This window comes from Bufo gargarizans, chromosome 10 (genome assembly GCF_014858855.1).
Source record: "Bufo gargarizans isolate SCDJY-AF-19 chromosome 10, ASM1485885v1, whole genome shotgun sequence".
Classification (NCBI taxonomy): domain Eukaryota; kingdom Metazoa; phylum Chordata; class Amphibia; order Anura; family Bufonidae; genus Bufo; species Bufo gargarizans.
Genome location: NC_058089.1, coordinates 465830 through 491746, shown reverse-complemented (window position 1 = coordinate 491746; position 25917 = coordinate 465830). Strand labels below are relative to the sequence as shown.

Sequence of the window (25917 nt, the reverse complement as noted above, 5' to 3'; positions counted from 1 at the left end):
AAGAAATATTGAGCACATATACAGTATATATATTGATCTCTACCCCTTGTTATACGCCTCCTCCTCGATCTTGGCTTTCATCTCGGCACTGATGTCCTCTGCGCAGTTCGGGGGCAGCCCGGACCCCGGCATCTCATCCGTGTCCGCACTCGGCTTCCCGCTGATGACATGCAGAAAATAAGAGATTACACCTATTATATCATGGAATCGTGATCGGCTGCCTGGAATGTCATGAACTCAACTAGACACCTGTGAGGACTCCGTGAAAATGGCGAAAGTTTTAATTGGAGTGAGGCACTGCAGCCCATCCCCCAAAGACAATCAAAGTGGGACAGGACACGCTACAATTAGGGATGAGCCAATTTCCTATTTTGAAATTTGTTTTCGGTTCGTGTGGTATTTACTGAATTGCGTTATGGATTTCGTTACCACGGGCCATAACGCAATTCTATCACGGAATACCTTTAGAGACATTCCGTTATTCATTCCGTCATAATAGGAGTCTATGGGCCGCAAAACGGATTTGCCCGGTTTACGTTTTGCTGGAGTCCTCTAAAGGCGTTCCATTATGCACTGTAGAATTGCGTTATGGTCCGAGGTAACAGAATCCATAACGCAATTCAGTAAATGCCACAACACGAACCGAAAACAAATTTAAAATATGAAATTTGCTCATCCCTAATTACAATCTGAAACTTGGTCCAATATAGAGTGATTAAAGGGGGTCTCCGGCCTCCGCTATGCGCAGATGTCCCTCAGGACGCTCGTGTTTTCGGGGGCTGTTATATAGTCACGTAGGGCAAGGGCTGTGCATCTCTATGGAGCTGGGTGACTCTGTGACTAAGGCCTCATGCACACGACCATTGTTCGGGTCCGCATCCGAGCCGCAGTTTTTCACTTCAATGGGGCCTCAAAAGATGCGGACAGCACTCCGTGTGCTGTCCGCATCCTTTGCTCCTTTCCGAGGCCCTGCAAAAAAAATACAGCATGTCCTATTCTTGTCCGTTTTGCAGACAAGAATAGGCATGTCTCCAATGGGCCGCCCGGTCCGTTCCGCAAATTGCGGAAGGCACACCGGAGGCTTCCGTTTTTTGCGGATCCGCAGTTTGCAGTCCGCAAAAAACAGCACGGTCGTGTGCATGAGGCCTAAATGATATCTATCCACAGCCAAGAAATATGGCGGCTGGATCTTTCTGGACTCGTGTAGAAAATAACGAAGAATTCAAAAACACAACTGACTGACGCAGGAATGGAAGGGTTCAGGTCCGGGCGACACAGTATGGCGGCACATGTAAAAGTAGTTGAGATTTTGGGATTTAGGTCAGTCTTTAGTAAAGGTCTTCCGTGTGCTCGGAGCGTTCCCGCATCTCGAATGAATGAAGCTCCGGAGGACAACGCCCGGCTGCAGCAAGAAGCACTTTGAACTGCTTTTTCCAAGATTTAGAGTGAGCGATGGCTTATCGCATCCTCCATGTCCTCCCCGATATGTCATGTCAGCAAATCTATGACTTAGGCACAGCAACAATTTCCTGCCGGCGTCCACCCGATGCTTGGGAGGGTCGCACTTATTTCCACAGACCCCAACAACCAACATCCTGTGTTCCCAGTGGAAAGAAACCAGAATGTGCCCCCGGCAGCGGCCGGGAGGGGTGGGTTCCACATTACTTTTCTTTTTTTAGTAAACTTTTATCTAAACTTGACTGTCAGATGAAAGGACGCAGTCGAAGAGCGCTCTTAGTCCTCGGCTGAGATGAAATAAATACTTATCATCCAATGACCTCAACGGGTGGAAAACTGAGCGGCAAATGCTCCAATAGGGGAGGATATGCTTTATTTATCAGGAAGTTGTAGAGAAACACAAGGGTAAAGGAGATTTCCCACCACAGACTTCTATGGGGTCAATAGGAGCGGCTTACACTGGGTGTCAAATGCTCAATACCAGGCGGCAGTTGCAAAAGCAAGTACAATTGTGAGTTGCAGTAATATAAAACCTGCTGCCCAGATATAAGCATCTAATCCCTGGTGAGGCCTCAGCTTGCACCTACGGGGACAGCCTCTCATTTATAGGAGATGTAAGGAGATTTCTGGAACAGGTTACTACATGGACAGGAGGCCTCTGGATAAATTGGGGGGTGCGGGGGAAAAAAAGCCTAACGCTAAGTTCACACAGGCAAGTGTGCTGTGGGGAGAGTGCTCCGTGTGACCACTAGTGAGTTCAGGTCAATGGACTCGCCCACGTGGAATCAGCCCTAGTGGTGTATAAATAAATGTGGTCAATAATGAATGAAACTGCGCAGTGCACGTGAGGAGGCCATGTGCTGGGGAGGATAGTAAAGAGCATAGAACGCACATGCTGGAGAGAAAAGAGCAGAGGATGCATGTGCTGCAGAGGAAAGAGCAGAGGATGCATGTGCTTGAGAGGAACGAGCGGAAGAGACATGTGCTGGACAGGAAAGAGCAGAGGATGCATGTGCTGGACAGGAAAGAGCAGAGGATGCATGTGCTGGACAGGAAAGAGCAGAGGATGCATGTGCTGGACAGGAAAGAGCAGAGGATGCATGTGCTGGACAGGAAAGAGCAGAGGATGCATGTGCTGCAGAGGAAAGAGCAGAGGATGCATGTGCTGCAGAGGAAAGAGCAGAGGATGCATGTGCTTGAGAGGAACGAGCGGAAGAGACATGTGCTGGACAGGAAAGAGCAGAGGATGCATGTGCTGGACAGGAAAGAGCAGAGGATGCATGTGCTGGAGAGGAAAGAGCGGAGGATGCATGTGCTGGAGAGGAAAGAGCGGAGGACTCATGTGCTGGAGAGGAAAGAGCAGAGGACGCATGTGCTGGAGAGGAGAGAGCGGAGGATGCATGTGCTGGAGAGGAAAGAACGGAAGATACGTGCTGGAGAGGAAAGAGCGGAGGACTCGTGCTGGAGAGGAAAGAGCGGAAGAGACATGTGCTGAAAAGGAAAGAGCAAAGGATGCATGTGTTGGAGAGGAAAGAGCGGAAGAGACATGTGCTGGAGAGGAAAGAGCGGAGGATGCATGTGCTGGAGAGGAAAGAGCAGAGGATGAATGTGCTGGAGAGGAACGAGCGGAAGAGACATGTGCTGGAGAGGAAAGAGCGGAGGACTCGTGCTGGAGAGGAAAGAGCGGAGGACTCATGTGCTGGAGAGGAAAGAGCGGAAGAGACGTGCTGGAAAGGAAAGAGCAAAGGACGCATGTGTTGGAGAGGAAAGAGCGGAGGACGCATGTGTTGGAGAGGAAAGAGCAGAGGACGCATGTGCTGGAGAGGAAAGAGCGGAAGAGACATGTGTTGGAGAGGAAAGAGCAGAGGACGCATGTGCTGGAGAGGAAAGAGCGGAAGAGACATGTGCTGGAGAGGAAAGAGCGGAGGACGCATGTGCTGGAGAGGAAAGAGCGGAGGACTCATGTGCTGGAGAGGAAAGAGCGGAAGAGACATGTGCTGGAGAGGAAAGAGCGGAGGACTCATGTGCTGGAGAGGAAAGAGCGGAAGAGACATGTGCTGGAGAGGAAAGAGCGGAGGACGCATGTGCTGGAGAGGAAAGAGCGGAGGACTCATGTGCTGGAGAGGAAAGAGCGGAAGAGACATGTGCTGGAGAGGAAAGAGCGGAGGATGCATGTGCTGGAGAGGAACGAGCGGAAGAGACGTGCTGGAAAGGAAAGAGCAAAGGACGCATGTGTTGGAGAGGAAAGAGCGGAGGACGCATGTGTTGGAGAGGAAAGAGCAGAGGACGCATGTGCTGGAGAGGAAAGAGCGGAGGACGCATGTGCTGGAGAGGAACGAGCGGAGGACGCATGTGCTGGAGAGGAACGAGCGGAAGAGACATGTGCTTGAGAGGAAAGAGCGGAGGATGCATGTGCTGGAGAGGAAAGAGCGGAGGACTCGTGCTGGAGAGGAAAGAGCGGAGGACACATGTGCTGGAGAGGAGAGAGAGGAGGACTCATGTGCTGGAAAAGAAAGAGCAAAGGATGCATGTGCTGGAGAGGAAAGAGCGGATGACTCGTGCTGGAGAGGAAAGAGTGGAGGACACATGTGCTGGAGAGGAGAGAGAGGAGGACTCATGTGCTGGAGAGGAAAGAGCGGAGGACGCATGTGCTGGAGAGGAAAGAGCGGAGGACGCATGTGCTGGAGAGGAAAGAGTGGAAGACTCGTGCTGGAGAGGAAAGAGCAGAGGATGCATGTGCTGGAGAGGAAAGAGCGGAGGACTCATGTGCTGGAGAGGAAAGAGCAGAGGATGCATGTGCTGGAGAGGAAAGAGCAGAGGATGCATGTGCTGGAGAGGAAAGAGCGGAGGACTCATGTGCTGGAGAGGAAAGAGCGGAGGACGCATGTGCTGGAGAGGAACGAGCGGAGGACTCATGTGCTGGAGAGGAGAGCGGAGGATGCATGTGCTGGAGAGGAAAGAGAGGAGGACGCATGTGCTGGAGAGGAAAGAGAGGAGGACGCATGTGCTGGAGAGGAAAGAGCGGAGGACGCATGTGCTTGAGAGGAAAGAGCGGAGGACGCATGTGCTGGAGAGGAAAGAGCGGAGGACGCATGTGCTGGAGAGGAAAGAGAGGAGGACGCATGTGCTGGAGAGGAAAGAGCGGAGGACTCATGTGCTGGAGAGGAAAGAGCAGAGGATGCATGTGCTGGAGAGGAAAGAGCAGAGGATGCATGTGCTGGAGAGGAAAGAGCGGAGGACTCATGTGCTGGAGAGGAAAGAGCGGAGGACGCATGTGCTGGAGAGGAACGAGCGGAGGACTCATGTGCTGGAGAGGAGAGCGGAGGATGCATGTGCTGGAGAGGAAAGAGAGGAGGACGCATGTGCTGGAGAGGAAAGAGAGGAGGACGCATGTGCTGGAGAGGAAAGAGCGGAGGACGCATGTGCTTGAGAGGAAAGAGCGGAGGACGCATGTGCTGGAGAGGAAAGAGCGGAGGACGCATGTGCTGGAGAGGAAAGAGCGGAGGACGCATGTGCTGGAGAGGAAAGAGAGGAGGACGCATGTGCTGGAGAGGAAAGAGCGGAGGACGCATGTGCTGGAGAGGAAAGAGAGGAGGACTCATGTGCTGGAGAGGAGAGCGGAGGACGCATGTGCTGGAGAGGAGAGCGGAGGACGCATGTGCTGGAGAGGAAAGAGAGGAGGACGCATGTGCTGGAGAGGAAAGAGCGGAGGACGCATGTGCTGGAGAGGAAAGAGCGGAGGACGCATGTGCTGGAGAGGAAAGAGCGGAGGACGCATGTGCTGGAGAGGAAAGAGCGGAGGACGCATGTGCTGGAAAGGAACGAGCGGAAGAGACATGTGCTGGAGAGGAGAGAGAGGAGGACTCGTGCTGGAGAGGAAAGAGCGGAGGATGCATGTGCTGGGGAGGAAAGGAAAGAGTGGAGGACGCATATGCTGGAGAGGAAAGAGAGGAGGATGCATGTGCTGGGGAGAAATGGCTTCTTTGCAGTGGGAGCAGGAGAAGTCTGGAATACTATAGCAAAGGGAAATAGAAAATACATCTGTCCTTGGAATCTGAGCAGTTCATTTTTTTAAACAGACAATTGTTGAAAAAATGTCATATTTTGTGAGTCTGAATAGTCCTGTATGTCCCTGGAGAGAATCCCGCAGGTCCTGCAGTCACCACCCTGTACTGAGAGGACTGATGGCGATACTCACTTTTCTATCAGTGGAGAGAGTCCCGGGGAGGCTGTTAGACTGCTCCTGCTGCCGCCGCTGGGGGATTCTGCCTGGAGGGCACAGAAAATCCAATTTAGTCAAATTCTCTCCTGAACTCCTCTGTGCTGCTGGGAGGACCTGCTCCTTCCACTATGTAACTCTCATCCTATGACCTCCACAAGATCAGCATAACCCTCTCCTGAAATCCTCTGTTCTGCTGGGACCCTGCGCCTTCCACTATGTAACTCTCATCCTATGACCTCCACAAGATCAGCATAACCCTCTCCTGAAATCCTCTGTGCTGCTGGGACCCTGCTCTTTCCACTATGTAACTATCAGCCTTTGACCTCCCCAAGAACAGCACACTGCTCTCCTGAAATCCTCTGTACTGCTGGGACCCTGCTCCATCCATTATGTAACTCTCAACCTGTAACCTCCACAAGATCAGCACACTCCTCTCCTGAAATCCTCTGTGCTGCTGGGGAGCCTGCTCCTTCCACTATGTAACTCTCATCCTGTGACCTCCACAAGATCAGCACACTCCTCTCCTGAAATACTCTGTGCTGCTGGTGGCTTTTCTAAATCTCTTTCTATGATCTCCCACAAGACCAGCACACTTACTTCTGAAATACTCTGTGCAGCTGGGGACCCTGCTCCTTCCGCTAGGAAACTCTAAATCTGTGACTCCTGGAAGATCAGCACACTCCTGTCCTGAAATCCTCAGTGCTGCTGTAAGCATGCAGATCATTTCAGTAACACCTTTAATATATGCAGCTAGGCCGCGTGTAATTTGGGGTGTATGGATACATTGGGGGACACTTTTGCTCGTACAAACCACGTACCATCGTGGACAGTGTGGACATCGGGGACGAGCTCGGGGACTGTCCTGGGATGTTCAGCAGATTGAATTTAGGAACAACTGCGACACTCACTCTCCTGCGGGGCATGTTCTAGAATTAAGCACATGTCATGTCACCGGTACACACAACATCATCTGAGCATCCAGCAAGTGTGGGGTTAACAGAATACTGCCCTTGTGATCCGGTACCCACCTTCCCGATGGTCAGCGACATGGAGCGTGAGGAGCGAGGGACGCCGTCCTCTGCAATACAAAAGACAGGCCCTCTCATTAGTCCTTCCACCATGGAAAGCGCTGCAGCTTTCAAACACATTTTGTGTATTATTCTCATTCCATTATCTCAGTCAAGATCTCTGCTTGCTGTGTGTAAATAGGAACATGCTTGTTTACGTTCAGAGACTGAAAACAATAATCCTCTGTGAGCTGAACAGCTACAATGTATCAGTCTGGAGTCCAGGGGGTGCACCTCACAAAGGGTTATCCAGAGTGGATACAACTGTAACAAAGCCTCAGCTCTGACAAGTATTAGGTCTGTACAGGGTTTCATCCTCAGGACAACAAAAAGAATGTTCCCATTCAGTGACAGCAAGGAGACATGAAAATGAGGAGGCATTGAAACATTTAAACACCTTTGGGGACAATTTCTTTTATTATGGCATTGTACTTATTGTGATCTAAAAATCTTTATTTTAATTGGTCTTTATTAACAATATGGAGCCCTTTTCTCTGTCCAGGGCTGAGATGCTCTACTATCTGCCTGTGGATTTTCTGTCTTTTCCATCAGTTGGGGAGCTGACAGACTCCTTATCTCTGCTCTCTGACCTTATAAACACTCGTTATCACCCAGCCCTCATCTTATTGATAAGAACGTGGTAAATAAGTGTTTTTGACTCCCAGTAAATTAGAGGTTTTTAGATGATGGCACAAAGTGAAAGTACCAGTCACACAGCTAGAAAAACAGTTTCCCCTTTGTGACAGAACGGCTCAATATTTTTAATAAAGACCAATTGAAAATATGATTTTTACCCCAAAAAATGCAATCAAACAAATAGCCTCCGCAGGTGTCTTTAGTCATACAGTAACGATGGCGACATGTCTGATGGCTCTGATCTCACTGGAGCCAAGGCTTTCATTATCGACAAATCTGCTGTTGACGGAACTAAAGGGGACCAGATCCAGTGGCAGCTGTTTTATTACAGCTGCTAATAGTGCGGCACAAGCATGGCGCCTGCTATTCGAGTGCATGTGGAAAGTCCTCGTCTCCTCTCTCTTTCATCTGCCTTTCACTGAGGAGAGGCTTCTTTCTGGCCATAAAGCCCAGACTAGTGGAGGCTGCAGTGATGGTCGACCTTCTGGAAGCTTCTCCCATGATCTTTAGAACTCGTCCAGAGTGACCATTGGTTCTTGGTCACCTTCCTTATCAAGGCCCTTCTCCCCGATTACTTTGGGGATGTAACTCCCTGTGCCTCCTCACAATCCTGTCTCTGAGCTCTACAGGCAGTTCTCTCCTCCCTGTGCCTCATAACAATCCCATCTCTGAGCTCTACAGGCAGTTCTTTCCTCCCTGTGCCTCCTCACAATCCCGTCTCTGAGCTCTACGGGCAGTTCTCTCCTCCCTGTGCCTCCTCACAATTCCGTCTCTGAGCTCTACGGGCAGTTCTCTCTCCCCTGTGCCTCCTCACAATCCCATCTCTGAGCTCTACAGGCAGTTCTCTCTTCCCTGTGCCTCCTAACAATCCCGTCTCTGAGCTCTACAGGCAGTTCTCTCCTCCCTGTGCCTCCTCATAATCCCATCTCTGAGCTCTACAGGCAGTTCTCTCTTCCCTGTACCTCCTCACAATCCCGTCTCTGAGCTCTACAGGCAGTCTCTCCTCCCTGTGCCCCCTCACAATCCCGTCTCTGAGCTCTACAGGCAGTCTCTCCTCCCTGTGCCCCCTCACAATCCCATCTCTGAGCTCTACAGGCAGTCTCTCCTCCCTGTGCCCCCTTACAATCCCATCTCTGAGCTCTACAGGCAGTTCTCTCCTCCCTGTGCCTCCTCACAATCCCGTATCTGAGCTCTACTGGCAGTTCTCTCCTCCTCATGGCTTGGTTCTTGCTCTGATGCTTGTCAGCTGTGTGATCTTATATAGACAGGGCTGTGTCCTTCCAAACCATCTCCAATCCACTGAATTTGTCACAGGTGACCCCAATCAAGGTGTAGAACATCTCAGAGATGATTGAGAGAAATGGGGACCCACAGGAAAATGTCAAGTGCCACAGCAAAGGGGCTGAATACTTATGTCCATGTGAGATTTTAGTAGATTAATAAAGATTTCTCACCTTCTTCTCACTTTCTTATTATGGGGACTGAGGGTAGAACGATGAGGGAACTGATAGCACAAGGAGCGAGAGTGAGAGGGTGTGAGAACTTTCCCAATACATTGTATTTTTCTTGGAAGAGCTGGGTGAAATAGTCGCAATACCAGTTCCCACAAAGGTCGTCACCCAGCTTTCCGAGAACGCTGAAAGGCAAATGTTCCTAATTAAGCCGCTACTTCAGTTCGCTGGCAGCTTGACACCCAGCGTCCCTAAAACATGAGTAAAGCAGACGGCGCAAGGACTTGTTTACCGGAAGCGCTGTAACTGCGGCTGGAGTTCTGGTTGGCGAGTTTTTTGTACTCCATCAGTTCAGCGTGATCCTTCTCGTACGTCCTCTTCAGGTTTTCCACGTACTGCATCATCACCTCTGTAGCCCGAGACATGCGCTTCTCCTGGAGAACACGGGGCCGACAGAATGAGTGCGTGCAAAGGGGAGGCACAGGACACAGGGCAGGTAATGAGACCTACCTGCCGTACAGCACCCACCATCTCCGCCCGGCTGGACAGTCTGGTGATCAGACGATGGAGGACACAGATGTCCTCTAATAACTTCTGATAAGACTCGCGGTGCTCACTGTTCTGCCACAAAGAGGCTGAAGACTGGAGGGAAGCAGAATAGTGAGTGCAGCTCTGGAGTATAATACAGGATGTAACTCAGGATCAGTACAGGATAAGTAATGTATGTACACAGTGACTGCACCAGCAGAATAGTGAGTGCAGCTCTGGAGTATAATACAGGATGTAACTCAGGATCAGTACAGGATAAGTAATGTATGTGCACAGTGACTGCACCAGCAGAATAGTGAGTGCAGCTCTGGAGTATAATACAGGATGTAACTGAGGATCAGTACAGGATAAGTAATGTATGTGCACAGTGACTGCACCAGCAGAATAGAGAGTGCAGCTCTGGAGTATAATACAGGATGTAACTCAGGATCAGTACAGGATAAGTAATGTATGTACACAGTGACTGCACCAGCAGAATAGTGAGAGCAGCTCTGGAGTATAATACAGGATGTAACTCAGGGTCAGTACAGGATAAGTAATGTATGTACACAGTGACTGCACCAGCAGAATAGTGAGTGCAGCTCTGGAGTATAATACAGGATGTAACTCAGGATCAGTACAGGATAAGTAATGTATGTACACAGTGACTGCACCAGCAGAATAGTGAGTGCAGCTCTGGAGTATAATACAGGATGTAACTCAGGATCAGTACAGGATAAGTAATGTATGTGCACAGTGACTGCCCCAGCAGAATAGTGAGTGCAGCTCTGGAGTATAATACAGGATGTAACTCAGGATCAGTACAGGATAAGTAATGTATGTACACAGTGACTGCACCAGCAGAATAGTGAGTGCAGCTCTGGAGTATAATACAGGATGTAACTCAGGATCAGTACAGGATAAGTAATGTATGTACACGGTGACTGCACCAGCAGAATAGTGAGTGCAGCTCTGGAGTATAATACAGGATGTAACTCAGGATCAGTGCAGGATAAGTAATGTATGTACACAGTGACTGCACCAGCAGAATAGTGAGTGCAGCTCTGGTGTATAATACAGGATGTAATTCAGGATCAGTACAGGATAAGTAATGTATGTACACAATGACTGCACCAGCAGAATAGTGAGTGCAGCTCCGGAGTATAATGCAGGATGTAACTCAGGATCAGTACAGGATAAGTAATGTATGTACACAGTGACTGCAGCAGCAGAAAAGTGAGTGCAGCTCTGGAGTATAATACAGGATGTAACTCAGGATCAGTGCAGGATAAGTAATGTATGTACACAGTGACTGCACCAGCAGAATAGTGAGTGCAGCTCTGGAGTATAATACAGGATGTAACTCAGGATCAGTGCAGGATAAGTAATGTATGTACACAGTGACTCCACCAGCAGAATAGTGAGCGCAGCTCTGGAGTATAATACAGGATGTACCTCAGGGTCAGTACAGGATAAGTAATGTATGTACACAGTGACTGCACCAGCAGAATAGTGAGTGCAGCTCTGGAGTATAATACAGGATGTAACTCAGGATCAGTACAGGATAAGTAATGTATGTACACAGTGACTGCACCAGCAGAATAGTGAGTGCAGCTCTGGAGGATAATACAGGATGTAACTCAGGATCAGTACAGGATAAGTAATGTATGTACACAGTGACTGCACCAGCAGAATAGTGAGTGCAGCTCTGGAGTATAATACAGGATGTAACTCAGGGTCAGTACAGGATAAGTAATGTATGTACACAGTGACTGCACCAGCAGAATAGTGAGTGCAGCTCTGGAGTATAACACATAATGTAACTCAGGATCAGTACAGGATAAGTAATGTATGTACACAGTGACTGCACCAGCAGAATAGTGAGTGCAGCTCTGGAGTATAATACAGGATGTAACTCAGGATCAGTACAGGATAAGTAATGTATGTGCACAGTGACTGCCCCAGCAGAACAGTGAGTGCAGCTCTGGAGTATAATACAGGATGTAACTCAGGATCAGTACAGGATAAGTAATGTATGTACACAGTGACTGCACCAGCAGAATAGTGAGTGCAGCTCTGGAGTATAATACAGGATGTAACTCAGGATCAGTACAGGATAAGTAATGTATGTACACGGTGACTGCACCAGCAGAATAGTGAGTGCAGCTCTGGAGTATAATACAGGATGTAACTCAGGATCAGTGCAGGATAAGTAATGTATGTACACAGTGACTGCACCAGCAGAATAGTGAGTGCAGCTCTGGTGTATAATACAGGATGTAATTCAGGATCAGTACAGGATAAGTAATGTATGTACACAATGACTGCACCAGCAGAATAGTGAGTGCAGCTCCGGAGTATAATGCAGGATGTAACTCAGGATCAGTACAGGATAAGTAATGTATGTACACAGTGACTGCAGCAGCAGAAAAGTGAGTGCAGCTCTGGAGTATAATACAGGATGTAACTCAGGATCAGTGCAGGATAAGTAATGTATGTACACAGTGACTGCACCAGCAGAATAGTGAGTGCAGCTCTGGTGTATAATACAGGATGTAATTCAGGATCAGTACAGGATAAGTAATGTATGTACACAATGACTGCACCAGCAGAATAGTGAGTGCAGCTCCGGAGTATAATACAGGATGTAACTCAGGATCAGTACAGGATAAGTAATGTATGTACACAGTGACTGCACCAGCAGAATAGTGAGTGCAGCTCCGGAGTATAATACAGGATGTAACTCAGGATCAGTGCAGGATAAGTAATGTATGTACACAGTGACTGCACCAGCAGAATAGTGAGTGCAGCTCTGGAGTATAATACAGGATGTAACTCAGGATCAGTACAGGATAAGTAATGTATGTACACAGTGACTCCACCAGCAGAATAGTGAGTGCAGCTCTGGAGTATAATACAGGATGTACCTCAGGGTCAGTACAGGATAAGTAATGTATGTACACAGTGACTGCACCAGCAGAATAGTGAGTGCAGCTCTGGAGTATAATACAGGATGTAACTCAGGATCAGTACAGGATAAGTAATGTATGTACACAGTGACTGCACCAGCAGAATAGTGAGTGCAGCTCTGGAGGATAATACAGGATGTAACTCAGGATCAGTACAGGATAAGTAATGTATGTACACAGTGACTGCACCAGCAGAATAGTGAGTGCAGCTCTGGAGTATAATACAGGATGTAACTCAGGATCAGTACAGGATAAGTAATGTATGTGCACAGTGACTGCCCCAGCAGAACAGTGAGTGCAGCTCTGGAGTATAATACAGGATGTAACTCAGGATCAGTACAGGATAAGTAATGTATGTACACAGTGACTGCACCAGCAGAATAGTGAGTGCAGCTCTGGAGTATAATACAGGATGTAACTCAGGATCAGTACAGGATAAGTAATGTATGTACACGGTGACTGCACCAGCAGAATAGTGAGTGCAGCTCTGGAGTATAATACAGGATGTAACTCAGGATCAGTGCAGGATAAGTAATGTATGTACACAGTGACTGCACCAGCAGAATAGTGAGTGCAGCTCCGGAGTATAATGCAGGATGTAACTCAGGATCAGTACAGGATAAGTAATGTATGTACACAGTGACTGCAGCAGCAGAAAAGTGAGTGCAGCTCTGGAGTATAATACAGGATGTAACTCAGGATCAGTGCAGGATAAGTAATGTATGTACACAGTGACTGCACCAGCAGAATAGTGAGTGCAGCTCTGGTGTATAATACAGGATGTAATTCAGGATCAGTACAGGATAAGTAATGTATGTACACAATGACTGCACCAGCAGAATAGTGAGTGCAGCTCCGGAGTATAATACAGGATGTAACTCAGGATCAGTACAGGATAAGTAATGTATGTACACAGTGACTGCACCAGCAGAATAGTGAGTGCAGCTCCGGAGTATAATACAGGATGTAACTCAGGATCAGTGCAGGATAAGTAATGTATGTACACAGTGACTGCACCAGCAGAATAGTGAGTGCAGCTCTGGAGTATAATACAGGATGTAACTCAGGATCAGTACAGGATAAGTAATGTATGTACACAGTGACTCCACCAGGAGAATAGTGAGTGCAGCTCTGGAGTATAATACAGGATGTAACTCAGGATCAGTACAGGATAAGTAATGTATGTGCACAGTGACTGCACCAGCAGAATAGTGAGTGCAGCTCTGGATTATAGTTCACTTTAAAGTTTATTATTTTTTCGCCATCTCACCATAACAGCCGCTTTGAAGTTCTCCAATTCCTTCTCGTTATTGTCCTCGGTCAGGGTGCGCCCCCTCTCTGCCTGGTTTAGCCGGGATTCTAGCGTGTAGCTGTCATTCCGAAATGCCAGGGAAAGCTGGATGAAGACGTTCTGTGAAAGTGCAGACATTTACCGAATGTTATTGTCAATTAAAAATAATTGCATAAAATTGGTTATTTCTTATCTTAGACACAGTATACTGCAGTAAAATATCTAATAACTGATGCTAATGTGTAGATGCCCTTTAAGCTTTCAGGAATGCATGTTCTAGATATGCGGATGAAAGCGAAGCCTCGGCCTCTGAATCTCTTCGCTGTCTTTACCTCCGCCTGTAGATCCGAGGTTACAGAGGGAGCGGAGGCTTGAGGTGGGGGCTGGTTACATTCTCGCTCTCACACAGGAAAAAGGCCAACTTCCCAAATAAAATTAAAACGTAGCTTAATCCATCTTGGGTTTTCTACTCCAGTTAAGTCTAAAGCTGCCATCAGACTTCTGCTAGTTGCCTTTAGAAGCCACAACAGCTCAGATATGAATCCTAACTCTGGTGTCAAGAAACCTCCAGAATTCTGATTGCAGCTTTGGATGTGACTAGAACATATGATAAATAAGCAAAACATTTGCATAGCCACTCAACACTCTGTGAGAAGTGTTACCCAGAAATTGCGCATTTTGTTGCATGTACTGTAAGCTTCCTTTCCGTTGTTGACTTTGCTCCCGAGTTTAATATTTTCTTGAACCTGAAAACAGAAAGCTGCCGAAAGGAGACCCTGTTCTCCATAGAGGGGGCGTCCTGGGGTCTCCATCATACTCGCCATATTGTTTTGTAGCTTTCTAATGCCCCTGGTCTGGTGTTCAGACATGATGACATGTCCTCCATTGTGGGGATGTCACTGTAGACGGGACGTCATCATGTCTGTGTTCACACAGTGATAAACGGAGCGGGCACAGCACGTCACAGTGCGGCCCAGGTGGCACAAACCTAAGTATTTCACTCCTTTCCCCCAGAAAACCCTTTCATCAGATGTTTCTTCTATTCCAGCAAACCCTGTGACTGCGCACGGGACTCACCTCAACTTCCTTCTCCGTCAGCGGGGGGGCACTGAAAGGAAAAAGATACATTTTATATATATAGTTACAATCATGTCCCATAACATAAACACCCGATACAGGAAGAGGAAACTAGTGATGATAGGAGGACGGGGAAGCCGATAACCGCAGGCCAGAAAGTGAAGTCACCGGTCACGTCTCATCCACGGCAGGGAAGTCAGGAGGCTGATCACTTATATATATATATATACACACATTACTTTACTTAGGCCTCATGCACATGACCATTGTGCGGCCGTTCCATGCATTGGGGAGTGCAATTTGCCTGCATATTACAGACCCGCTGTTTGCAGACCACAATACGACCACGGCCGAGCAACAGCTGTGTGCATGAGGCCTTATCCTGTACTGATCCTGAGTTACATCCTGTATTATCCTGCAGAGCTGCACTCACTATTCTGCTGGTGCAGTCACTGTGTACATACATTACTTATCCTGTACTGATCCTGAATTACATCCTGTATTATACTCCAGAGCTGCACTCACTATTCTGCTGGTGCAGTCACTGTGTACATACATTACTTATCCTGTACTGATCCTGAGTTACATCCTGTAGTATACTCCAGAGCTGCACTCACTATTCTGCTGGTGGACACTGTGTACATACATTACTTATCCTGTACTGATCCTGAGTTACATCCTGCATTATACCCCAGAGCTGCACTCACTATTCTGCTGGTGCAGTCACTGTGTACATACATTACTTATCCTGTACTGATCCTGAGTTACATCCTGTATTATACTCCAGAGCTGCACTCACTATTCTGCTGGTGCAGTCACTGTGTACATACATTACTTGTCCTGTACTGATCCTGAGTTACATCCTGTATTATACTCCAGAGCTGCACTCACTATTCTGCTGGTGCAGTCACTGTGTACATACATTACTTATCCTGTACTGATCCTGAGTTACATCATGTATTATACTCCAGAGCTGCACTCACTATTCTGCTGGTGCAGTCGCTGTGTACTTACATTACTTATCCTGTACTGATCCTGAGTTACATCCTGTATTATACTCCAGAGCTGCACTCACTATTCTGCTGGTGCAGTCGCTGTGTACATACATTACTTATCCTGTACTGATCCTGAGTTACATCCTGTATTATAAGTCAGGATAAGAAAAAGTGAGTGCAGCTCTGGAGTATAATACAGGATGTAACTCAGGATCAGTACAGGATAAGTAATGTATGTACACAGTGACTGCACCAGCAGAATAGTGAGTGCAGCTCTGGAGTATAATACAGGAGGTAACTCAGGATCAGTACAGGATAAGTAATGTATATACACAGTGACTGCACCAGCAGAATAGTGAGTGCAGCTCTGGAGTATAATACAGGATGTAATTCAGGATCAGTACAGGATAAGTAATGTATGTACACAGTGACTGCACCAGCAGAATAGTGAGTGCAGCTCTGGAGTATAATACAGGATGTAATTCGGGATCAGTACAGGATAAGTAATGTATGTACACAGTGACTGCACCAGCAGAATAGTGAGTGCAGCTCTGGAGTATAATACAGGATGTAACTCTGGATCAGTACAGGATAAGTAATGTATGTACACAGTGACTGCACCAGCAGAATAGTGAGTGCAGCTCTGGAGTATAATACAGGATGTAACTCTGGATCAGTACATCGTAATTGTTGTATCTTTTCTACAAAATATTTTTCATTTCACATAAGTTGATTTGTCATTATTTTCTACGTATTGTGCTGTCCTCAGTGGTTACATTTTTGAAGCACATCTTCTAGATTGTACCTGCTCGGGAGGCCTTTGTGAACACGAAGTTTCCTCAGCAAGATGTCTGGGATATTGGGCATCACATCAGACTCCGCTTCCCCTTTCCCCTCATCTTCATCATCAGCAGAAAAACACTGGACCGGAGAAGGGCCTGGAATAACAGAACGAACATTTCATGTCTCACAATCTGCAGTAATCGACAAACATAAGATATAAAGAATGAGGAGAAAACCTGCGGCCTCCATGGAGTCTGTCCCTCCAAGAAGAAGACGATGAGCAGAAAAGTGTCAGGAACTGATATCACAGGATGTGAATAAGAAGCCTGAAAAACCTCGGGTTTCTTATCATTGGGGAACAGGACGGCATCCGCCATGATAGTAAATATCACATGAAACTCTCATATCGGAAATATACAGAGCCGTATATTAGCCCAGGAGCAGTATTATAGCAGTTATATTCCTGTACATAGGAGGCAGTATTATAGCAGTTATATTCCTGTACATAGGAGCAGTATTATAGCAGTTATATTCTTGTACATAGGAGCAGTATTATAGTAGTTATATTCTTGTACATAGGAGCAGTATTATAGTAGTTATATTCCTGTACATAGGAGCAGTATTATAGTAGTTATATTCTTGTACATAGGAGGTATTATAGTAGTTATATTCTTGTACATAGGAGCAGTATTATAGTAGTTATATTCTTGTACATAGGAGCAGTATAGTAGTTATATTCTTGTACATAGGAGCAGTATTATAGTAGTTATATTCTTGTACATAGGCAGTATATAGTAGTTATATTCTTGTACATAGGAGCAGTATTATAGTAGTTATATTCTTGTACATAGGAGCAGTATTATAGTAGTTATATTCTGTACATAGGAGCAGTATTATAGTAGTTATATTCTGTACATAGGAGCAGTATTATAGTAGTTATATTCTGTACATAGGAGCAGTATTATAGTAGTTATATTCTTGTACATAGGAGCAGTATTATAGTAGTTATATTCTTGTACATAGGAGCAGTATTATAGTAGTTATATTCTTGTACATAGGAGCAGTATTATAGTAGTTATATTCTTGTACATAGGAGCAGTATTATAGTAGTTATACTTGTACATAGGAGCAGTATTATAGTAGTTATATTCTTGTACATAGGAGCAGTATTATAGTAGTTATATTCTTGTACATAGGAGCAGTATTATAGTAGTATATTCTTGTACATAGGAGCAGTATTATAGTAGTTATATTCTTGTACATAGGAGCAGTATTATAGTAGTATATTCTTGTACATAGGAGCAGTATTATAGTAGTTATATTCTTGTACATAGGAGCAGTATTATAGTAGTTATATTCTTGCATAGGAGCAGTATTATAGTAGTTATATTCTTGTACATAGGAGCAGTATTATAGTAGTTATATTCTTGTACATAGGAGCAGTATTATAGTAGTTATATTCTTGTACATAGGAGCAGTATTATAGTAGTTTATTCTTGTACATAGGAGCTATTATAGTAGTTATATTCTTGTACATAGGAGCAGTATTATAGTAGTTATATTCTTGTACATAGGAGCAGTATTATAGTAGTTATATTCTTGTACATAGGAGCAGTATTATAGTAGTTATATTCTTGTACATAGGAGCAGTATATAGTAGTTATATTCTTGTACATAGGAGCAGTATTATAGTAGTTATATTCTTGTACATAGGAGGAGTATTATAGTAGTTATATTCTGTACATAGGAGCAGTATTAGTAGTTATATTCTTGTACATAGGAGCAGTATTATAGTAGTTATATTCTTGTACATAGGAGCAGTATTATAGTAGTTATATTCTTGTACATAGGAGCAGTATTATAGTAGTTATATTCTTGTACATAGGAGCAGTATTATAGTAGTTATATTCTTGTACATAGGAGCAGTATTATAGTAGTTATATTCTTGTACATAGGAGCAGTATTATAGTAGTTATATTCTTGTACATAGGAGCAGTATTATAGTAGTTATATTCTTGTACATAGGAGCAGTATTATAGTAGTTATATTCTTGTACATAGGAGCAGTATTATAGTAGTTATATTCTTGTACATAGGAGCAGTATTATAGTAGTTATATTGTACATAGGAGCAGTATTATAGTAGTTATATTCTTGTACATAGGAGCAGTATTATAGTAGTTATATTCTTGTACATAGGAGCAGTATTATAGTAGTTATATTCTTGTACATAGGAGCAGTATTATAGTAGTTATATTCTTGTACATAGGAGGTATTATAGTTATATTCTTGTACATAGGAGCAGTATTATAGTAGTTATATTCTTGTACATAGGAGCAGTATTATAGTAGTTATATTCTTGTACATAGGAGCAGTATTATAGTAGTTATATTCTTGTACATAGGAGCAGTATTATAGTAGTTATATTCTTGTACATAGGAGCAGTATTATAGTAGTTATATTCTTGTACATAGGAGCAGTATAGTAGTATATTCTTGTACAGGAGCAGTATTATAGTAGTTATATTCTTGTACATAGGAGCAGTATTATAGTAGTTATATTCCTGTACATAGGAGCAGTATTATAGTAGTTATATTCTTGTACATAGGAGCAGTATTATAGTAGTTATATTCCTGTACATAGGAGCAGTATTATAGTAGTTATTTCTTGTACAGAGGAGCAGTATTTATAGTAGTTATATTCTGTACATAGGAGCAGTATTATAGTAGTTATATTCTTGTACAGTAGGAGGCAGTATTATAGTAGTTATATTCTTGTACATAGGAGCAGTATTATAGTAGTTATATTCTTGTACATAGGAGGCAGTATTATAGTAGTTATATTCTTGTACATAGGAGTAGTATTATAGTAGTTATATTCTGTGTACATAGGAGTAGTATAGAGTATTATATTCTTGTACATAGGAGGCAGTATTATAGTAGTTATATTCTGTACATAGGAGGCAGTCATTATAGTAGTTATATTCCTGTACATAGGAGCAGTATTATAGTAGTTATATTCTTGTACATAGGAGCAGTATTATAGTAGTTATATTCTTGTACATAGGAGGCCAGTATTATAGTAGTTATATTCTTGTACATAGGAGCAGTATTATAGTAGTTATATTCCTGTACATAGGAGCAGTATTATAGTAGTTATATTCCTGTACATAGGAGGCAGTATTATAGTAGTTATATTCTTGTACATAGGAGCAGTATATATAGTAGTTATATTCTTGTACATAGGAGGCAGTATTATAGTAGTTATATTCCTTGTACATAGGAGCAGTATTATAGTAGTTATATTCCTTGTACATAGGAGCAGTATTCTAGTAGTTATATTCCTGTACATAGGAGGCAGTATTATAGTAGTTATATTCTTGTACATAGGAGCAGTATTATAGTAGTTATATTCTTGTACATAGGAGCAGTATTATAGTAGTTATATTCCTGTACATAGGAGCAGTATTATAGCAGTTATATTCTTGTACATAGGAGCAGTATTATAGTAGTTATATTCTGTACATAGGAGCGTATTATAGTAGTTATATTCTTGTACATAGGAGGCAGTATTATAGTAGTTATATTCTTGTACATAGGAGCAGTATTATAGTAGTATATTCCTGTACATAGGAGGCAGTATTATAGTAGTTATATTCTTGTACATAGGAGTCAGTATTATAGTAGTATTATTCTTGTACATAGGAGGCAGTATTATAGTAGTTATATTCTTGTACATAGGAGCAGTATTATAGTAGTTATATTCTGGTACAGAGGAGCAGTAGTTATAGTAGTTATATTCCTTGTACCTAGGGAGCAGTATTATAGTAGTTATATTCCTGTACATAGGAGCAGTATTATAGCAGTTATATTCTTGTACATAGGAGCAGTATTATAGTAGTTATATTCTTGTACATAGGAGGCAGTATTATAGTAGTTATATTCTTGTACATAGGAGGCAGTATTATAGTAGTTATATTTCTTGTACATAGGGAGCAGTATTATAGTAGTTATAGTCTTGTACATGAGGAGGCCAGTATTATAGTAGTTATATTCCTTGTACATAGGAGCAGTAGTTATAGTAGTTATATTCCTGTACATAGGAGGCAGTATTATAGTAGTTATATTCTGGTACATAGGAGCAGTATTATAGTAGTTATATTCTTGTACATAGGAGGCAGTATTATAGTAGTTATATTCCTTGTACTATAGGAAGTATATTAAGTAGTTATTTCTTGTACATAGGAGCAGGTATTATAGTAGTTATAGTCTTGTCATAGGAGCAGTATTATAGTAGTTATATTCTTGTAGCATAGGAGCATGTATTATAGCAGTTAATTCTTGTACATAGGAGCAGATTATAGTAGTTATATTCTTGTACATAGGAGCAGTATATAGTAGTTATATTCTTGTACATAGGAGCAGTATTATAGTAGTTATATTCTTGTACATAGGAGCAGTATTATAGTAGTTATATTCTTGTACATAGGAGCAGTATTATAGTAGTTATATTCTTGTACATAGGAGCAGTATTATAGTAGTTATATTCTTGTACATAGCAGTATTATAGTTATATTCTTGTACATAGGAGCAGTATTATAGTTTATATTCTTGTACATAGGAGCAGTATTATAGTAGTTATATTCTTGTACATAGGAGCAGTATTATAGTAGTTATATTCTTGTACATAGGAGCAGTATTATAGTAGTTATATTCTTGTACTAGGAGCAGTATTATAGTAGTTATTTCTTGTACATAGGAGCAGTATTATAGTAGTTATATTCTTGTACATAGGAGCAGTATTATAGTTTATATTCTTGTACATAGGAGCAGTATTATAGTAGTTATATTCTTGTACATAGGAGCAGTATTATAGTAGTTATATTCTTGTACATAGGAGCAGTATTATAGTAGTTATATTCTTGTACATAGGAGCAGTATTATAGTAGTTATATTCTTGTACATAGGAGCAGTATTATAGTAGTTATATTCTTGTACATAGGAGCAGTATTATAGTAGTTATATTCTTGTACATAGGAGCAGTATTATAGTAGTTATATTCTTGTACATAGGAGCAGTATTATAGTAGTTATATTCTTGTACATAGGAGCAGTATTATAGTAGTTATATTCTTGTACATAGGAGCAGTATTATAGTAGTTATATTCTTGTACATAGGAGCAGTATTATAGTAGTTATATTCTTGTACATAGGAGCAGTATTATAGTAGTTATATTTGTACATAGGCAGTATTATAGTAGTTATATTCTTGTACATAGGAGCAGTATTATAGTATATTCTTGTACATAGGAGCAGTATTATAGTAGTTATATTCTTGTACATAGGAGCAGTATTATAGAGTTATATTCTTGTACATAGGAGCAGTATTATAGTAGTTTATTCTTGTACATAGGAGCAGTATTATAGTAGTTATATTCTTGTACATAGGAGCAGTATTATAGTAGTTATATTCTTGTACATAGGAGCAGTATTATAGTAGTTATATTCTTGTACATAGGAGCAGTATTATAGTAGTTATATTCTTGTACATAGGAGCAGTATTATAGTAGTTATATTCTTGTACATAGGAGCAGTATTATAGTAGTTATATTCTTGTACATAGGAGCAGTATTATAGTAGTTATATTCTTGTACATAGGAGCAGTATTATAGTTATATTCTTGTACATAGGAGCAGTATTATAGTAGTTATATTCTTGTACATAGGAGCAGTATTATAGTAGTTATATTCTTGTACGGAGCAGTATTATAGTAGTTATATTCTTGTACATAGGAGCAGTATTATAGTAGTTATATTCTTGTACATAGGAGCAGTATTATAAGTTATATTCTTGTACATAGGAGCAGTATTATAGTAGTTATATTCTTGTACACTAGGAGCAGTATTATAGTAGTTATATTCTTGTACACAGGAGCAGTATTATAGTAGTTATATTCCTGTACATAGGAGGCAGTATTATAGTAGTTATATTCTTGTACATAGGAGCATGTATTATATAGTTATATTCTTGTACATAGGAGGCAGTATTTATAGTAGTTATATTCTTGTACATAGGAGCAGTATTATAGTAGTTATATTCTTGTACACAGGAGCAGTATTATAGTAGTTATATTCCTGTACATAGGAGGCAGTATTATAGTAGTTATATTCTTGTACATAGGGGCAGTATTACAGTATATATAAGGCTATAATACTTTCTGCATATTGTAGTACACTGACGGCTGTAGAGTCTAGCTTGGTTTATATTATCACATAGCAGTTCCATGCGGTATTTTCGGCTCGTCAGTACTGCAGTTATGATCTATGACTGGAGAGTTTCCGCCTTTCCTGTATCACATGATAATATCAGTTGTGGAGCTCTAGTGTTTTGTTCCTTTGGTTCATTAATTGGAACATACTGAAGACCTCCCATGTCGTACCTCTTTCCTGCTCTGCCGCCTCACTGAGGTCTGGGAGCTTCTGTCCTGTGAGGTTCTGGCTTCTCATCAGTTTATGTTCCTGAACAGGAAATATCATTGTGATTAATAGTTTGGAGAGGATTACTATATGTCATTGGATTTATCCATCTCCTGTAAGCAGAAAACAAGGAGAACAGTTTGTGGTTACAATAAAACGGTTGAGCAGATTACCGATCCTCGTGTGTGCTGCAGCCTACACTATGGCGGATAATCAGGATGGGATGGTAGGGGTTGTAGACAGAATTAGGTAAAGTGAGAACCATATGATTGGAAGGATGCCATGGGGGGTGAGGATGACAGTGAGAAGGGGGGATTATATTATAGAGAGTGTGGTTTATGTGATCAGCGGTGAGGATGATATGGGTATGATGGATGATGGAGTTGATAAGGTGATACTGTGGAGGAAAATATCCTGGAGATGAGGTTTACATGGTCCATGGTGAAGAATACAATGGAATATTTGAATTTCAGAATGATATAATAGGGGGTATGGTGGAGCTGAGGATCATGTGGTGGAGGATGAGGGTGATATGATGATGGAGCTGAGGATCACATGGTGAAGGAGGAGGATGATATAATGGATAGTGCTTCGGAAGAATGAAGGAGATTTAGGCTACATTCATATGACTGTTTTAACTGATGTTTTTTTCACTGATATGATAGAAGGTATGGTGGAGGATGAGGGTGATATGATGTTGGAGCTGAGGATTATATGGTGGAGGATGAGGGTGATATGATGGTGGAGCTGAGGATTATATGGTGGAGGATGAGGGTGATATGATGGTGGAGCTGAGGATTATATGGTGGAGGATGAGGGTGATATGATGTTGGAGCTGAGAATTATATGGTGGAGGATGAGGGTGATATGATGTTGGAGCTGAGGTTTATATGGTGGAGGATGAGGGTGATATGATGTTGGAGCTGAGGATTATATGGTGGAGGATGAGGGTGATATGATGTTGGAGCTGAGGATTATATGGTGGAGGATGAGGGTGATATGATGTTGGAGCTGAGGATTATATGGTGGAGGATGAGGGTGATATGATGGTGGAGCTGAGGATTATATGGTGGAGGATGAGGGTGATATGATGTTGGAGCTGAGGATTATATGGTGGAGGATGAGGGTGATATGATGTTGGAGCTGAGGATTATATGGTGGAGGATGAGGGTGATATGATGTTGGAGCTGAGGATTATATGGTGGAGGATGAGGGTGATATGATGGTGGAGCTGAGGATTATATGGTGGAGGATGAGGGTGATATGATGGTGGAGCTGAGGATTATATGGTGGAGGATGAGGGTGATATGATGGTGGAGCTGAGGATTATATGGTGGAGGATGAAGGTGATATGATGGTGGAGCTGAAGATCATGTGATGGAGGATGAGGGTGATATGATGGAGCTGAGGATCATGTGGTGGAGGATGAGGGTGATATGATGGTGGAGCTGAGGATCATGTGGTGGAGGATGAGGGCGATATGATGGTGGAGCTGAGGATTATATGGTGGAGGATGAAGGTGATATGATGGTGGAGCTGAAGATCATGTGATGGAGGATGAGGGTGATATGATGGAGCTGAGGATCATGTGGTGGAGGATGAGGGTGATATGATGGTGGAGCTGAGGATCATGTGGTGGAGGATGAGGGCGATATGATGGTGGAGCTGAGGATTATATGGTGGAGGATGAGGGTGATATGATGTTGGAGCTGAGGATTATATGGTGGAGGATGAAGGTGATATGATGGTGGAGCTGAAGATCATGTGATGGAGGATGAGGGTGATATGATGGAGCTGAGGATCATGTGGTGGAGGATGAGGGTGATATGATGGTGGAGCTGAGGATCATGTGGTGGAGGATGAGGGCGATATGATGGTGGAGCTGAGGATTATATGGTGGAGGATGAGGGTGATATGATGGTAAAGCTGAGGATTATATGGTGGAGGATGAGGGTGAGATGATGGTGGAGCTGAGGATCATGTGATGGAGGATGAGGGTGATATGATGGAGCTGAGGATTATATGGTGGAGGATGAGGGTGAGATGATGGTGGAGCTGAGGATCATGTGGTGGAGGATGAGGGTGATATGATGGAGCTGAGGATCATGTGGTGGAGGATGAGAGTGATATGATTGAGCTGAGGATCATGTGGTGGAGGATGAGGGTGAGATGATGGTGGAGCTGAGGATAATGTGGTGGAGGATGAGGGTGATATGATGGAGCTGAGGATCATGTGGTGGAGGATGAGGGTGATATGATTGAGCTGAGGATCATGTGGTGGAGGATGAGGGTGAGATGATGGTGGAGCTGAGGATAATGTGGTGGAGGATGAGGGTGATATGATTGAGCTGAGGATCATGTGGTGGAGGATGAGGGCGATATGATGGTGGAGCTGAGGATCATGTGGTGGAGGATGAGGGTGATATGATGGAGCTGAGGATCATGTGGTGGAGGATGAGGGTGATATGACGGTGGAGCTGAGGTAAAAGTGAATGGTGATGAAGATGATGAGTGCCAGAGAATAGGTCCCCATCACTTTGCCAAGTTTTTCTCCCAATTACACAACGTCCTTGCTGTAGGACCAGAAATCCTCAGATGTACGAGGACATAAGGGAGCGTTTTCGAGGTTGTCACATCGCCTGTCATGGCTGTGGCAGGTTGTTGACATCAATTCAGGAAGGAAGAGGATCCTCTGGTGTGAGATACTGGACGTGCGGACTCCTGAGCGCTGCGCGCAGCTGACACGCCAATTAATCAGCTCTTTCCTGTTTACGTGTTCGGGTTACATAAGAAGTCGCAGGTCCAGTCGCCCGATTCTTCTGCGTCCCTGAGTGTAATAAGTGTCACTCTGGATTTGGTGCCGCTTATTGCTGCAGATCTCCACCTTCTCCTTGATTTAGGTTCATTTCCCCCTGAATGTTTGTTCTGTGATGGAAGTCAGGTCCCTGTGCTTAGTGTCAGCTAAACA

The 25917-nt window shown here is 43.5% G+C and overlaps 1 protein-coding gene across 4 annotated transcripts in view; it reads right to left on the bottom strand.

Annotated features, from left to right (window-relative positions):
* The window catches only part of IRAG1 (inositol 1,4,5-triphosphate receptor associated 1), a 103318-nt gene that overhangs the window by 5574 nt on the left and 71827 nt on the right, over window positions 1-25917 (bottom strand). For all 4 annotated transcript variants that reach the window (XM_044271028.1, XM_044271029.1, XM_044271030.1 and 1 more), the window contains 10 exons: window positions 22913-22991; window positions 16500-16632; window positions 14700-14730; window positions 13602-13742; window positions 9345-9476; window positions 9127-9268; window positions 6709-6758; window positions 6499-6606; window positions 5657-5727; window positions 44-160 (listed from right to left, as the gene is read on the bottom strand). In XM_044271028.1, coding sequence (XP_044126963.1) covers window positions 44-160; window positions 5657-5727; window positions 6499-6606; window positions 6709-6758; window positions 9127-9268; window positions 9345-9476; window positions 13602-13742; window positions 14700-14730; window positions 16500-16632; window positions 22913-22991 — 1004 coding nt within the window. The remainder of the gene's footprint in view (window positions 1-43; window positions 161-5656; window positions 5728-6498; window positions 6607-6708; window positions 6759-9126; window positions 9269-9344; window positions 9477-13601; window positions 13743-14699; window positions 14731-16499; window positions 16633-22912; window positions 22992-25917) is intronic.